The sequence below is a fragment of the Aulonocara stuartgranti genome (assembly GCF_965226115.1).
Source record: "Aulonocara stuartgranti genome assembly, chromosome: 12".
Taxonomy (NCBI): Eukaryota; Metazoa; Chordata; class Actinopteri; order Cichliformes; family Cichlidae; genus Aulonocara; species Aulonocara stuartgranti.
This window is the reverse complement of record NC_138948.1, coordinates 28,826,581-28,842,135: the sequence shown is the minus strand read 5'-3', so window position 1 is coordinate 28,842,135 and position 15,555 is coordinate 28,826,581. Positions and strand designations below refer to the sequence as shown.

Below are 15,555 nucleotides of genomic sequence, written 5' to 3'. Positions count from 1 at the left end.
TGAGTAGGCATTCCTCTGTGCCATATCCTTCCAGGTAACAACAAAATGTCGTTCATGTAGATTGCTAATTGGCAGAGCCAACTCAAATTTTTTAATTACTTTTCTCAAAATTTTGAGTTAATAAGTCGAAATTTCGAGTAAATAACTCAAAATTTCAAGTTATGGATACTTTTTTTGTGTGGTGGAAAAGAGCTTCCATAATCTTTACCTTACAATATAAACCTTGAAGGGTTTGTTAGTGTCATTTGGTCCTGTATAAATAAAATTGAACTTTATGATGCTATGATCTTTTCTGATTAATGTATTGGGTTTTCTGCTTGTTGGCTTGAACATCATACCAGAGCCTTCTGAATATTTGGATGAACTTCTGTCTTGGTAAGTTTTTATTTTCAGTTTTATTTGCATTTTTAAATAGTTAGTTTTCTCATTGGAATCATGTAAGGCTACATTTATGAACAAGGAACTACATTCCTGGACAAGCCCTGTTTTTCATTGAATACATTTTAATAATCAGACTAGCTGTACTTACGTTGGCCAGCCCTCCCCGGTCGAGACAGTGAAGAGGGTCAAAAAAGCCCACAGCACATTGTCATAATGGAACTCATACTTTTTCCACTCTCTGGGCATGGCGGCCACCTCGTCTTTGTCATAATCTAGGAATTGTCCTCTGTAAGAAATAAAGCAAGTGGAGACAGGCACACAATAAGTAGCATTTGAAAGTTTAGTTACTTAAGCTCTGAAATATGAAGTGAGGCTGTGGGGATTTTTTTTAGACCAACTTGCAGTCTTTCTCCAGGCCTTTGGACTCATCAGTGCAATAAAAGAATTTCCCCTTGAAGAGCTGAACTGCGATGACGGCAAAGATAAACATGAAGAGGATGTAAACAATGAGGATGTTCAGCACATTCTTCAGAGAGTTAACCACACAGTCAAACACCGCCTGAGGACACAAACAGATTTTAAATTTTAAATGAAGAAGATTACACAAAATTTGTAAATACGATTTAATGCTGGTCGTTTTGTTACTATGCTGCTTTCTTAACTAGAGCTATCTACAAAATGACTACTAATTAACTGCTACAGTGCTCAGCATAAATGAGTACACCCCACTACGTTTGTCAGAAAACCTTTAGTTTCCTTTCTATGAGATACTACTACAAAATATTCCCACAAATGTGGGCCATTGATTGCAAACAAGATTTGTTTATTTGTGCACACAAAAAAGTGATTTTCCTAACAAATTCATTCAAGCCCATGTCGCAAAAATGAGTACACCCCAATTAGGAGAAAAGCCACGCTTAAGACTTCAAAATTCGAATTAACAGGCATTCAAGCACAGGTGAGTCTAATGATTCATTTAAGAGATGTCCAGCAGACAGGTGACTATAAAAGGACATTAATTAACAAAGAAAAGCCCTTCCTGGCAGGAATTGGACCCAAACGCAAACTCACTGGAGACAGGACTGAACTCAAAATGGCAGCTTGTATTGCTGAACACAAAAACTCTACAAAATCTAAACTGAGAAGACTCTATCAAAACACACAGGGAGCTACAAGTAGAAACACACAGTCATGAGGGACAACTCGACACTGACTCAGAGAAACACAGGGTTTAAATACACTGGGAAGTAACGAGGGGAATGAGACACAGAAGGAGGGCACAGTTGGGAGAAATCAGGACTGACGAGACAAGCAAAGCAGGATGCATTCACATAAGACACGGACCATCAAAGTAAAACAGGAAGTATCACACAGAGACGCGAACTTGACACAGTGGAGACAGCAACTAAGAAACACATAGACATAAACCATAAGGCAGAGGTCTAAGAAGACCAACCATGAGAACATAATGCAGAGTGACAGAAAACAAGAAAACTCAAACATGCAAAGACACACAATTACACAGAACAGAGGGGACACAGAGAGACATGAAGGGCAAGGGATCAAAACTAGAAGCCATAGAATAAATCACACACAAGTACAATAATACAAAAATCACAAAGAACTAAAAACGCTGGGTCAGGAGACCCAGGACCGTGACACTTCCCATTTCATGCTGTCAGCAATGGCTCCACATGGAAGAGAAATGTCACAAAATCTGAGAAAGGAAATAATTTCTTTACACAAAAAAGGTGAGGGCTACAATAAGATCAGAAAAGCTTTACATATCAGTCAAAGCACTGTAGCAAAAGTGATCCAAAAATTTAAAAAAGATGGAATTGCAACCATTGTACAGAGACGTCCAGGCTCTCCACGTAAGTTAACATCTTGACAGGAGCGTCTTCTGATGCGCACACTTCAGAGGAATGGCATGCATGGGTATCGTCCATGAAGAAAGCCTCTCCTAAAGTCCATGCACAAAAAAGCACGCCTAGAATTTGCTATGGCCCATGCTGAAAAAGATGAAGACTACTAGGACTCTATAATCTGGAGTGATGAGACAAAGATCACTGTTTTTGGAACTAATGGTTTCAAAACTGTATGGCGTGGTAAAGGTGAGGATTTCAAAAAGAAATGCATGGTGCCTATAGTGAAACATGGTGGTGGCAGTAGTGATGGGATTTCCGGCTCTTTTTAGAGAACCGGCTCTTTCGGTTCGGCTCACTAAAAAGAGCTAGCTCTTTCGGCTCCGAACCGGCTCTTCAGGTTGTTTTGTTGCTTTAATTAATTAATTATTAACAATAATATAAAATTATGCACAAAAGGAATTACTAATGTAAAATAAAAAAGTGGTTTTATTTATATATTTTTATATATAAATATATGCGGTGGCCCCTAGAGATGAAACATGTACAAACTCCAAAACACATTTCTAGCATGAACTGAACTTCCAAAACAGAGCTACCTAGATCACTTAAATTACACAATTGAAAGCATGTGTGTATTGTTTGTGTATTTATACACAAGCACTCATATATATTCAAATAATTTAAAAAAATGTTCATTTACCTGTTATTACCACACACCAAATCCGGTCGTTGGTACTTCCTGGCTTGTGTAGCCACTAGGTAACAAAAGCTCAACATTGCACCTAGCATCCTGGAGCACTTCTGTTGTCTTTTGTATGTGCTTTAGAGTTCATACCTGTTTTGAAGTTTGTACATGCTTTGCCTGTAGGGGCCACCGTAAATATACTTTTATTTATTCACTCCACAGAAAATGTAATAAATAAATCATATAATACAAAAATCAACTATTCACATTTCAACTTTTAACAATTTAAATTTTCAGCTTTTTCCTTTTACAAATTTAAAGTGAAACAACACAAAACACTGCAAACCACAACACAATTAAATATAAATTAAAATATGAAAACAAAAAGAACATGCATATTCTCTGTCATATGGACCTGCATGAATAAACTTTCTGAATCCTTTATCATCTGCAACTGAAAATAGTTGTGGATGATTACTATACCTTTCTAATGTGACGTTGTTGTCCCTGGCTCTTTCTCTTTCTCTCCCTCCCGGTCTGTTCCTGTGCTACTGAGTGTAACTACTGCCCCTCCCCCCTCATCCCAGCGTAAAGCACAAGGCTCGCATGCGGAGTGAAGCGGAAAAAAGAGAAAGAAAAAAACCCCCACAGTTCACGATAAGGAGCCGGCTCGCGTTGTTCACATCAAAGATCCGGCTCGTTCACATCAAAGATCCGGCTCTAAGAGCCATTTCGTTCGTGACCGACAGGTGGCAGTGTCCTTATGTGGGGCTGCATGAGTGCTACTGGTGTTGGGGAGCTGCATTTCATTGATGGTATCATGAACTTAATGTTGTGTACTGCTTTATAATGAAGGAGAAGATGCTGCCATCACTGCGTGCACTTGGTTGTTGTGCACTTTTCCAACACGACAATGATCCAAAACACACATCTAAAGCTACTGTTGCATTTCTGAAGAAGAACAGGGTGAAGGTGATAGACTGGTCAAGTATGTCTCCTAATCTGAACCCAATCGAACACCTGTGGGGTATTCTGAAGCAACAAGTTGAGCATCACTCTCCGTTCAGCATCCAGGCTCTAAAAGAGGTTATTCTCGAAGAATGGAAAAAGATAGATGTTGCAATATGTTGCCAACTTGTTCTTACCATGCCTAGAAGACTTGTGCTGTCCCTGAAAATCACAGTGGCAATACAAAATACCAGATGTAGTAGTTTTTGTTGCAGGGTGTATTCATTTTTGCTTCAACCAATTTGAGTAAAACTGAAGATTTTGTGATCTAAGTTATATTATTAACCTTATTTTCATGTTATGGAGTGTTGACTAAAACTCAGCTTTGTGAAAATTTGGGAAAGTGTTTTTTTGTTCATTGAGCTACTGATTAAATTTGTACTTTTTAAAGGGGGTGTACTCAAGTCCTAGAATTGAACCTCAAATTCAAATTTTATTTGTCACGTACACAGTCATACACAGTACGATATGCAGTGAAATGCTTAGACAACTGCTCGTGACCTAAAGAAAAAAAAAAAGAAAAGGCTATGAATAAGATAGGAAATAAATATGAAAAATTAAAAAGGGTAAATTTAACTAGGAAGGAATAAAATAAAATATAAAAAATTAAGGTTAAAAATGAAATAACGGTACAACACAAATTAGAATGAAGGGTAAATTTAACTGGGAAAAAATAAGATAAAATATATAAATTAAAGTTGAAAATAAAATAACTGTACAACAAAATACACAATACACAGTATAGAACTATATAAGAATGTATGAAGAAATATAAATATATATATACAATAACAGCAGCTGTACAAGTATTAACTGGAAATGAAGAATATAGTGACCAGTGTTGTGCAATCCACATTATTTAGTGTCTTGTGCAGTGCAAATATGCTTAAAGTGATTTAAGTGATGAAGTGAAACCTTGAGTTTTGGCAGGCGCTTGATGGTCTTCAGAGGCCTGAGAACTCGAAGAACCCTCAATGACTTGATAGTGCTGATGTCCTTGCCTTTGGTTCCCCTATGAACAGCAAATATGTTTAGACCACACAAAAATGTATCCACAAACAATATGCAGTTAATGTAATCTTTGTCAATATTACTAACAAAAGCCATATCTGAAATTAGACCGTATGTTGTAACAGGGTTTGATTGTGGTAGGATGTGAATGAGGTGTGTTTAGATCAGCTGGGTGACAGAGAGATGCAACAATAGCCTTTCTGGATATGAAGAAAACATTGAAATATTTTTATGAAAGTTTATTAAGCTCGATGCATGATGGTCAAGAAGTACAGATCAGCGTAGACCATAAACTATGTGGCGGTGTTGTACTGGGTGGGCATCTGTGATAACAGGGTGAATGCTCATACATTAGACTCAGAGTTGTCTGCAAATCAGAGTGCCTGAAGGGGATTGTGGAGCAGGAGGAGATGAAACTTAACAACCAGGGAAATCTGGCAACTAGCCCCCTGCATATTACCCTCAAACTTATTATGATTATACAGTTTTTAAAAAACTTTAAACTCCATAATTTAATAATCAATATTAACCCTTTAATATATAAAAAAAGAAACTGAACAGTTTTGATTCTTATATACTGAGACATGGGCTTATACATGAAGGTATGACTTCTAACAGACCACTGGATAATTTTTTTTTCACTGCAAGAGTCAGAGAACATTCAGTGCTTGATGACAAGATGAATATCAGTGCCATGCTTGTAAATGCAGTGCTGCAGTCAGGACACATTCCAAGAAAGTTGGTGAGCGTCTAATCGAAGAAACAAAGAGCCACTGTCCTGGCAAAGTAACATGACATATCTTAAAAGCTTCAACCACACTGGAAGTCACGTGGTCACCAGAGACCATAAAAAGTGAATGCCATTTGACAACTTTAAGTGACTACAGGCAAAATGACTGCTGAATACTAGCTACTTCAATGTCATTTATATAGCACTAAATCATAACAGCTCTTTATATTTTAAGGTAAAGACCCCTACAAAAATAGAGAGAATACTCAAACAATCAGACAACCCACTATGACCAAGCACTTGGAAAGCAAAATCTCCCTATTAACTGGAAGAAACCTCCAGCAGAACTAGGCTCAGGGAAGGTCAGCCAAGAGAGACAGGACAAAAAGTGTATGCAAAATTTGATGCAAAGTGTGAAAACACACAGAGTAAAAACAGGTGAAAAAGATGCAGCCAGTACATCATCATCATAAGCTTAATCTTAAAGATAGAGAGATCGTCTGTCTCCCAAATCAAAACTGGGGACTAGCTCTAGTGGGGCGATCGTGGCTCAAGAGTTAGGTGTTCGTCTTGAAATCGGAAGGTTGTCGGTTCGAGCCCGGCTCCGGCAGTCTCGGTTGTTGTGTCCTTGGGCAAGACACTTCACCTGTTGCCTACTGGTGGTGGGGTGGCTGTAGCTCAGGTGGTAGAGCAGGTCATCTACTGATCGGAAGGTTGGTGGTTCGATTAGTCTGCATGCCAAATATCCTTGGGCAAGATACTAACCCCAAATTGCTCTCCGATGCATCCATCGGAGTATGAATGTGTGTGAATGTTAGCTATTAGAAAAATGTGCTTGTGAATGGGTGAATGCACACGTTGTGTAAAGCGCTTTGAGTGCTCAGATGAGTAGAAAAGCGTTATATAAGAACCAGTCCATTTACCAGAGGGTGGCGCCAGTGTCCAGAGCGCCCCAGGGCGGCTGTGGCTACACTGTAACTTGCCATCACCAGTGTATGAAAGGGTGGATGATTGTGTATAGTGTAAAGCGCTTTGGGGTCCTTAGGACCAAGTAAAGCGCTATACAAATACAGACCATTTACCATTTACTCTAAAGAAGAGGGGCCTGAAAGCTGAAGACTGCCTACTATTCTATTTTTAAACACCTTAGAAACCACAATTAAAATCAAAATTTCATGATATGGTACTATGACGTCTTAAAGATGAGATGGGGCCTTGAGGCAAATGTTGTTGTGATTTAGAACTATATAAATAAAACTGATATGAAATTGAATTGAATTTTTCAAGACGTTGCATATGACAAGAAGAATTTTAAATTTATTCAAATCACTTTTATTGTCACATCACATGTGCTCGTACACTGGTACAGCACATGCGAGTATAATTCTTGTGTGCAAGCTTCACAAGCAACAGAGGTGTGCAAAACACAATAGCATAAGAACAAAGCAAAATATAAGAATAGGAATCTGAGAATTATAAGAATAAATATATGTACAAATATAAGAATGTATGCGCATTACTGAATAAGTATGTCAAATATGTATATATACATATTTATATATATATACATATTTATTTATATATATATATATATATATATATATATATATATATATATATATATATATATTTATATACATATACATATACATATATACATATACATATATATATACACACATATACATATATACATATACATATATACACATATACATATACACACATATATATATACATATATACACATATATATATATACACATATACACATATATATATATACACATATACATATATACACATATACACATATACATATATATATATATATATATATATATACATATATATATGAATACCCCCATGAATACCAGAGGCGCAAAACACCAGCTACTGGTAGACAGAACAGTCAGCCGAGACTGCAAGACCAGACTGACCAACCTGTGCACTGCCTGGATTGATTACAAGAAGGCCTATGACTCAATGCCCCACAGCTGGATACTGGAATGCCTAGAATTGTACAAGATCAACAGGACCCTAAGAGCCTTCATCAGGAACTCAATGGGGATGTGGCGTACAACACTAGAGGCCAACTCCAAGCCCATAGCACAAGTCACCATCAAGTGCGGGATCTACCAAGGAGATGCTCTGTCCCCACTGCTGTTCTGCATAGGCCTGAACCCCCTCAGTGAGATCATTAACAAGACTGGCTACGGATACCGACTACGGAACGGAGCAGTTGTCAGCCACCTCCTGTACATGGATGACATCAAGCTGTATGCCAAGAGTGAACGAGACATCGATTCACTGATCCACACTACCAGGCTATACAGCAATGACATTGGAATGTCGTTCGGACTGGAGAAGTGTAGTCGGATGGTAACAAAGAGAGGGAAGGTAGTCAGAACTGAGGGGATTGAACTACCAGAAGGCAACATTGCAGACATAGAGGACAGTTACAAGTACCTGGGGATCCCGCAGGCAAATGGGAACCATGAAGAGGCCGCTAGAAAGGCTGCAACCACCAAGTACCTGCAGAGGGTCAGGCAAGTCCTGAGGAGTCAGCTGAATGGTAAGAACAAGATCCGGGCCATCAACACGTACGCCCTGCCCGTGATCAGGTACCCTGCTGGGGTAATAGGCTGGCCAAAGGAGGAGATAGAAGCCACTGACGTAAAGACAAGAAAGCTCCTTACCATGCATGGAGGGTTTCACCCCAAGTCCAGCACCCTGAGGCTGTACGCTAAGCGGAAGGAAGGGGGCCGGGGACTGGTGAGTGTCAGCACCACAGTCCAGGATGAGACAAGGAACATCCAAGAATACATTGGGAAGATGGCCCCAACTGACCGAGTGCTCAGTGAATACCTCAGGCAGCAGAAACCCAAGAAAGAGGAGGGAGACGAGGAACCATCATGGAAGGACAGGCCCCTGCACGGTATGTACCACCGGCAGATAGAGGAGGTGGCTGATATCCAGAAATCCTACCAGTGGCTGGACAAAGCTGGACTGAAAGACAGCACAGATCCATAGAGGCTGGCGTCTATCACACCAGGCAAGACCCCAGGTGCAGGCTGTGTAAAGATGCCCCAGAGACAATCCAGCACATAACAGCAGGGTGCAAGATGCTAGCAGGCAAGGCATACATGGAACGCCATAACCAAGTGGCCGGCATAGTGTACAGGAACATCTGTGCTGAGTATAACCTGGAAGTCCCGAGGTCAAAATGGGAGATGCCCCCAAGGGTGGTGGAGAATGACCGAGCTAAGATCCTGTGGGACTTCCAGATACAGACGGACAAAATGGTCGTGGCTAACCAACCGGACATAGTGGTGGTAGACAAACAGAAGAAGACGGCCGTAGTGATCGATGTAGCGGTTCCGAATGACAGCAATATCAGGAAGAAGGAACACGAGAAGCTGGAGAAATACCAAGGGCTCAGAGAAGAGCTCGAGAGGATGTGGAGGGTGAAGGTAACGGTGGTCCCCGTGGTAATCGGAGCACTAGGTGCGGTGACTCCCAAGCTAGGCGAGTGGCTCCAGCAGATCCCGGGAATAACATCGGAGATCTCTGTCCAGAAGAGCGCAGTCCTGGGAACAGCTAAGATACTGCGCAGGACCCTCAAGCTCCCAGGCCTCTGGTAGAGGACCCGAGCTTGAAGGATAAACCGCCTGCAGGGGCGTGCTGGGTGTTTTTTTATATACACTCAACAAAAATATAAACGCAACACTTTTGTTACTGCTCCCATTCCCCATGGGATGGACTTAGAGACCTAAAATTCATTCCAGATACACAATATAACCATCCCTCCCAAACAGTGGTCACAAATCAGTCCAAATGTGTGGTAGTGGGCACATCTGCTATATTGAGATAATCCATCCCACCTCACAGGTGTGCCACATCAGGATGCTGATCTGACATCATGAGTAGTGCACAGGTGTACCTCAGACTGCCCACAACAAAAGGCCACCCTGGAATGTGCAGTTTTGTCTCACAGCAAAATGCCACAGATGCCACAAGCAATGAGGGAGCGTGCAATTGGCATGCTGACAGCAGGAATGTCAACCAGATCTGTCGCCCGTGCATTGAATGTTCATTTCTCAACCATAAGCCGTCTCCACAGGCGTTTCAGAGAATATGGCAGCACATCCAACCGGCCTCACAACCGCAGACCTCGTGTAACCACACCAGCCCAGGACCTCCACATCCAGCAGGTTCACCTCCAAGATCGTCTGAGACCAGCCACCCAGACAGCTGCTGGAACAATTGGTTTGCACAACCAAACAATTTCTGCACAAACTGTCAGAAACCGTCTCAGGGACGCTCAACTGCATGCCCGTCGTCCTCATCGGGGTCTTGACCTGACTCCAGCTCGTCGCCGTAACAGACTTGTGTGGGCAAATGCTCACATTCGATGGCGTCTGGCACGTTGGAGAGGTGTGCGCTTCACGGATGAATCATGGTTCACATTGTTCAGGGCAGATGGCAACTGAGAATGTCCCAGTTCTTGCATGCCCAGCATACTCACCGGACATGTCACCCATTGAACATGTTCGGGATGTGCTTGACCGGCGTATACGACAGCGTGTACCAGTTCCCACGAATATCCAACAACCTCGCACAGCCATTGAAGTGGAGTGGACCAACATTCCACAGGCCACAATTGACAATCTGATAGACTCCATGCGACGATGTGTTGCACTGCATGAGGCAAATGGTGGTCACACCAGATACTGACCGGTTCTGGGTCCCCAGACCCCCAATAGAACAAAAAACTGTAAACTTCCAGGGTGGCCTTTTGTTGTGGGCAGTCTGAGGTACACCTGTGCACTACTCATGGTGTCAGATCAGCATCCTGATGTGGCACACCTGTGAGGTGGGATGGATTATCTCAATATAGCAGATGTGCCCACTACCACACATTTGGACTGATTTGTGACCACTGTTTGGGAGGGATGGTTATATTGTGTATCTGGAATGAATTTTAGGTCTCTAAGTCCATCCCATGGGGAATGGGAGCAAAAACAAAAGTGTTGCGTTTATATTTTTGTTCAGTGTATATATATATATATATATATATATATATATATATATATATATGTGTGTGTGTGTGTGTGTGTGTGTGTGTGTGTGTGTGCATGTGTGTGTGTATAAATATATAAAATTACGTAAAATAAACTACTCAGAGGTTTAACAGAGAGCCAATGAAGAGCAGCTAATATGGAATAAATATACTCTCTCTTTCTAGTACCTGTCAGTACTTCTGTTGTAGGATTTTGGATTAAGTGGATTAACTTTCAGGATGATTTTCGAACAACCTGATTGTAAATTAGAATAGTCCATCCTAAAAGTAATAAATGCATAAACTAGTTTTTCAGTATCATTCTGAGACAGGGTGTTCCTAATTTTAGAACTATTGAACAAATGCAAGAAAGCAGCCCAGCACATTTGTTTAATTTGTTCACTGAAAGACCAATGTCAAAATGACTTCAAGATTCCTCAAAGTGTTACTGGCCAAGACAGAGTAAGCACCTGGTTAGATACCATGTTTCTAAGATTTTTAGGGCTGAGTACAGTACCCCCTGTTTTATCTGAATTTAGAAGCAGGAAATTATAAGTCATCCAGGTTTTTTTTTGTCTTTAAGAGCTTCCTGCAGTAATTGGTGTGTTATCTAGCTTCATGTATAGATAAAGATAAATTCAGTCCACTGTCAGAAGAAGACCATAAGAAATTATACCTACATCATACTCCAATCGCTGTAATAAAATATTATGTTCAACAGTATCAAATGCTCTACTAAGCTCTAGTAGGATAAGTACAGAGGGAAGCCCACTATACACTCCTCAAATCAGAGCCAGACATTTGAAACACCCGGGGCTTAGCCCTAAAGGGTAGTATGCATGTGGGATTTTTTTTTTTTTTTTTTTTTTTAGGGGGGGGGGGGGGGGGGGGGTGCTTTTAATTAAGCAGCAAGGCAGAACATAATCAGGGCTGTATCAAGACACAAGGACTAAACCCCAATTCAACCAGACCCAGAACTGATCCGGAATTAAAACAGGACTGCAACAGTTCAAAATCAGGACTGCTTAGGACTTAACCAAGACAGAACCAGAATCAAAACTAGATGATAGTAGCACTAAAAATCATCATAGACCTGCACTACACTTATTTTTTTTATTTCTACCAAAGTACAGATTCAGAAAAGTTCATATAATTATTTAGCCTTGTTGTGCAAACAAGCCTGCATAACTTAATAAATATATAACTTGAAAAATAACAAACCTAAAAAGAAACACTAGGTACGGGATAAAAGAGTACCTATGATACGGTGATTCTTTTGTAAACAACCATTTGACTAACGTGTGTCTCACCTGCTCTTGTTCCATCTCTGTTCTGTCCTCATTCTCCTCTCTATCCCTCTCTGTTCCTCTCTCTCCCTCTTTGTGCTGACAATCATCAAATATACAGTTGAAACCAGATATTTACGTACTCTTCAGATGAAAACACAAACACTTTTTTAATTGTAACATCAAATCAGACTAAATGTTTATTTTTTTTAGATTAATAAATATAAAAAACATATTTGTTAACTTTAAGAGTAAAGAGAGAAACTATCTGCATTTCTTAATTGCAAATGGCACCAAATTGTATTCAAAATTGAGCCACACTTATGGAGCTCCACAATTCGTTTCCTGGTGTTTTGGTTGACATTTCTTGATTTTCCCATTTCAAAGAAACAGGCTCTGTGTTTTGCCTTATATGCATCCACAGGTGTGCCGCCAATTTACTCACATGGACTCTACTAACCTCTCAGAAGCTTCTTCAGCTCAGAATGGAATCGTCTGGAGTTTTCTTATTAATTAACAATAAACTTAGTTTACATGTACTCCTAAATTTGATGAAAGTGATAAAAAAATAGAAAGCTCTGTCTCTCTTTATTCTGACATTTAACTAATTCAAAAGATATTTCAATATTTATTTATCCAAAACAAAACAAGTTTACTCTAAATTGATGTTGTACAGTAAAAAAATGTTCTTCTGTTTTTTCTTTTCTCATTGAAAGAAGCCCCTTACGTCCATTCTTGTGTATCAGTACATTACTGAAACCGATTTATTTAGCCGTGGAGGGTAACAACTGAAAATATGAAATAGACACACATGTAAGCTAAGACTCTCTAAAGAAACAGCATTGTTGTTGTTCGGCTTTTCATTTCGCTATTTGTTAATTCAATTGAAGAGCAAGTAATGTAATATGGGTCAAGTGATCAGTTTGATATCAATCTTTCATGATACACCGTCATATTTACATTATTTGTACAGTACGAATGATTTGCTTTGGTACCTGGTCGAACTTCACTTCTCCTCTGTCTGTCTGGCTCTGTTTCTCCAACAGCGCACTCGCAGGCTGCAGCTGCCCCGCCCCGCTTAGTGCCTGAGCTCGGATCATACCAATATTAGGGGGGATTTACGCACAGTTGTAAATTCCCACAGTGTGCACTATGTGCTTCGAATATTGTGTGTAGTTTTTTGTTTTATACAGTTGTCAGCCAGGCATCTAACTATGAAAAAATTACACTCCAAAAGACCCCGGGCTTCTGAAAAAACAACCTGGGCTTAAGCCAACCCCCCCCGCTCCGCCACTGCTGCACTGCACAGCATGCACTATGGCACACCTGTGAGGTTTAATTCCATCATCTACCTTCTTCCACTCGGATATATTTTTCGTAAATATAATATTCAGTTCCACTGCTACGCCGATGACACCCAGCTCTATCTCTCTACCAAACCTGACTCTACTCTTCCTCCACCCTCCCTTATCCTCTGTCTAGCTGAACTCAATTCTTGGTTCTCCTCCAACTTTCTTAAACTCAACAGCAATAAATCGGAACTTCTTCTGGTTGGCACCAAACGACTGCTATCCAGAATTAACAATTTCTCTCTCACCATCAATAACTCACTGGTCCCTATCTCTCCTTCTGTGAAAAGCTTGGGTGTCATTCTCGATAGCACATTATCCTTTAACTCGCATATCAATAATATTACACGTGCAGCATATTTCCAACTCCGTAACATTAATCGCCTCCGCCCCTTCCTCACACCTTACGCCACTGCCATTCTCATCCATAATCTTGTTATCTCTAGAATTGACTACTGCAACTCATTATTATTTGGCCTCACACAAAAATCTATCAACAAGCTCCAACGTGTCCAGAACTCTGCTGCCCGTATTATTACTAGGACTTCTTCTACCCACCACATCTCCCCAATCCTGAAGCAACTTCACTGGCTCCCGGTCAAATTTCGCATCCATTTTAAAATAATTCTGTATACGTTCAAGGCTATTCACTCTCTCTCTCCACCGTACCTCTCTGACTTATTACAGATGAAGCTCCCATCCCGCTGCCTCAGATCTTCATCTTCTCTTTCTCTCTCTGTTCCCTCTGCTCGTCTGATCACAATGGGAGGGAGGGCCTTTAGTTGCTCTGCCCCTCGACTTTGGAATTCCCTACCCCCGGACCTCAGAAATATTAGCTCATTCTCTCTTTTTAAGTCCACCCTTAAAACTCATTTGTTTAAAATTGCCTATTCTTAAATTTCTGTATGTTTTAACTTTTATCTTCTATTCTTATCATTGTGTATATTTCCAGTTTTTATCTGTTGTACAGTGTCCTTGGGTGCTTTGAAAGGCGCTATTTAAATAAAATGTATTATTATTATTATTATTATTATTATTATTATTATGTTGTTTAGTTTGTGTTTGGGAGTTGTGTCCTTGGGATGAACCAGTTTTTGTAGTGGCTGGGTTTGACATGCACTGGGATGTCGTGCTTGGAGAAGATTCTCCCTGAGTTTCTCTGATAAACCTGCGACATAAAGGATGACAATGTTGATGTCTGACCATTGTTACTGTGCATCGTTATTGATCTGATGATAGCCCAGTTGGGATAACCGCATTTTTTAAGAGCTTTCTTTACATATGTGTGTTCCTTTTCTTTCCTTTCTGGCTTTGAGTAATCAAGATTCTGCAACACCATCAGAAAACATTTCCTCTATGTTTGTGTTCCAGAGTGTGGTGGGAGTCAAAGGTACTGGTCTGCATGCACGGGCTTACGATAAACTAAAATAAAATAAATAGACTTATTAAAAGAGCCAACAGTGTACACAACATTGTGTTAATGTCTGCCAGGCATGCATTAACCCAAGTCAGCTGACCAATGTGAAGCACATTAAAGCAGTCAATTAACCACAGCACATCAGCTGATCACACTGTTTAAAACTGCTACTACCCAGCTCATTAATTAACTGATTTTCTTCTACATATCTCATTGTCAAATCTCAAACTGGGCATTTGAGCTGCTGTAACCTGCATACAGTTGCTGTTACAGAATTCCCAGTACCCCCTACAATTGCTACACTTGTGTAACTCACTGAATATCATCAGTCATGTTTTGTCACTTATCCCCACTCTGTGCTTATTTCTGCTCTCTACCACCTGCTTTCCCATATACATATATATGAGCATGTAGGAGTTAGCTCGTGCTAACTCATGTTAGCAGTTACTGTATTAGCAGTGGAGCTGGCAAAGAATCAACTAAGGGATAACTGCATCTATGCAAGCATTCAACTTGAGGTGACACTAAGGCAAAACACATGTGTAGCATTCTTTCATTTCATGGAGATATGTCACGGTCATTTAGCAAAATACTCATCTGATGCTGAAAAAACAGTCTATGCGTTTATCAGCTTTGGGCTGACAGGGACTAGTACTGACAGGGACTAGAAAGAGAAAGAGTATTTCTCCCATACTGGCTTCTTCATTGGCTCCCTGTTAAATCCAGCAACTGAATTTAAAATCCTGCTCTTCACATAC

The 15,555-nt window shown here is 40.3% G+C and overlaps 1 protein-coding gene across 1 annotated transcript in view; it reads right to left on the bottom strand.

Moving 5' to 3' along the window:
* The window catches only part of LOC309719252 (voltage-dependent N-type calcium channel subunit alpha-1B-like), a 327,817-nt gene that overhangs the window by 127,808 nt on the left and 184,454 nt on the right, over positions 1-15,555 (bottom strand). The window contains exons 27-29 of the mRNA XM_082555244.1: positions 4,858-4,954; positions 780-940; positions 530-667 (exon numbers count right to left, since the gene is read on the bottom strand). Coding sequence (XP_082411370.1) covers positions 530-667; positions 780-940; positions 4,858-4,954 — 396 coding nt within the window. The remainder of the gene's footprint in view (positions 1-529; positions 668-779; positions 941-4,857; positions 4,955-15,555) is intronic.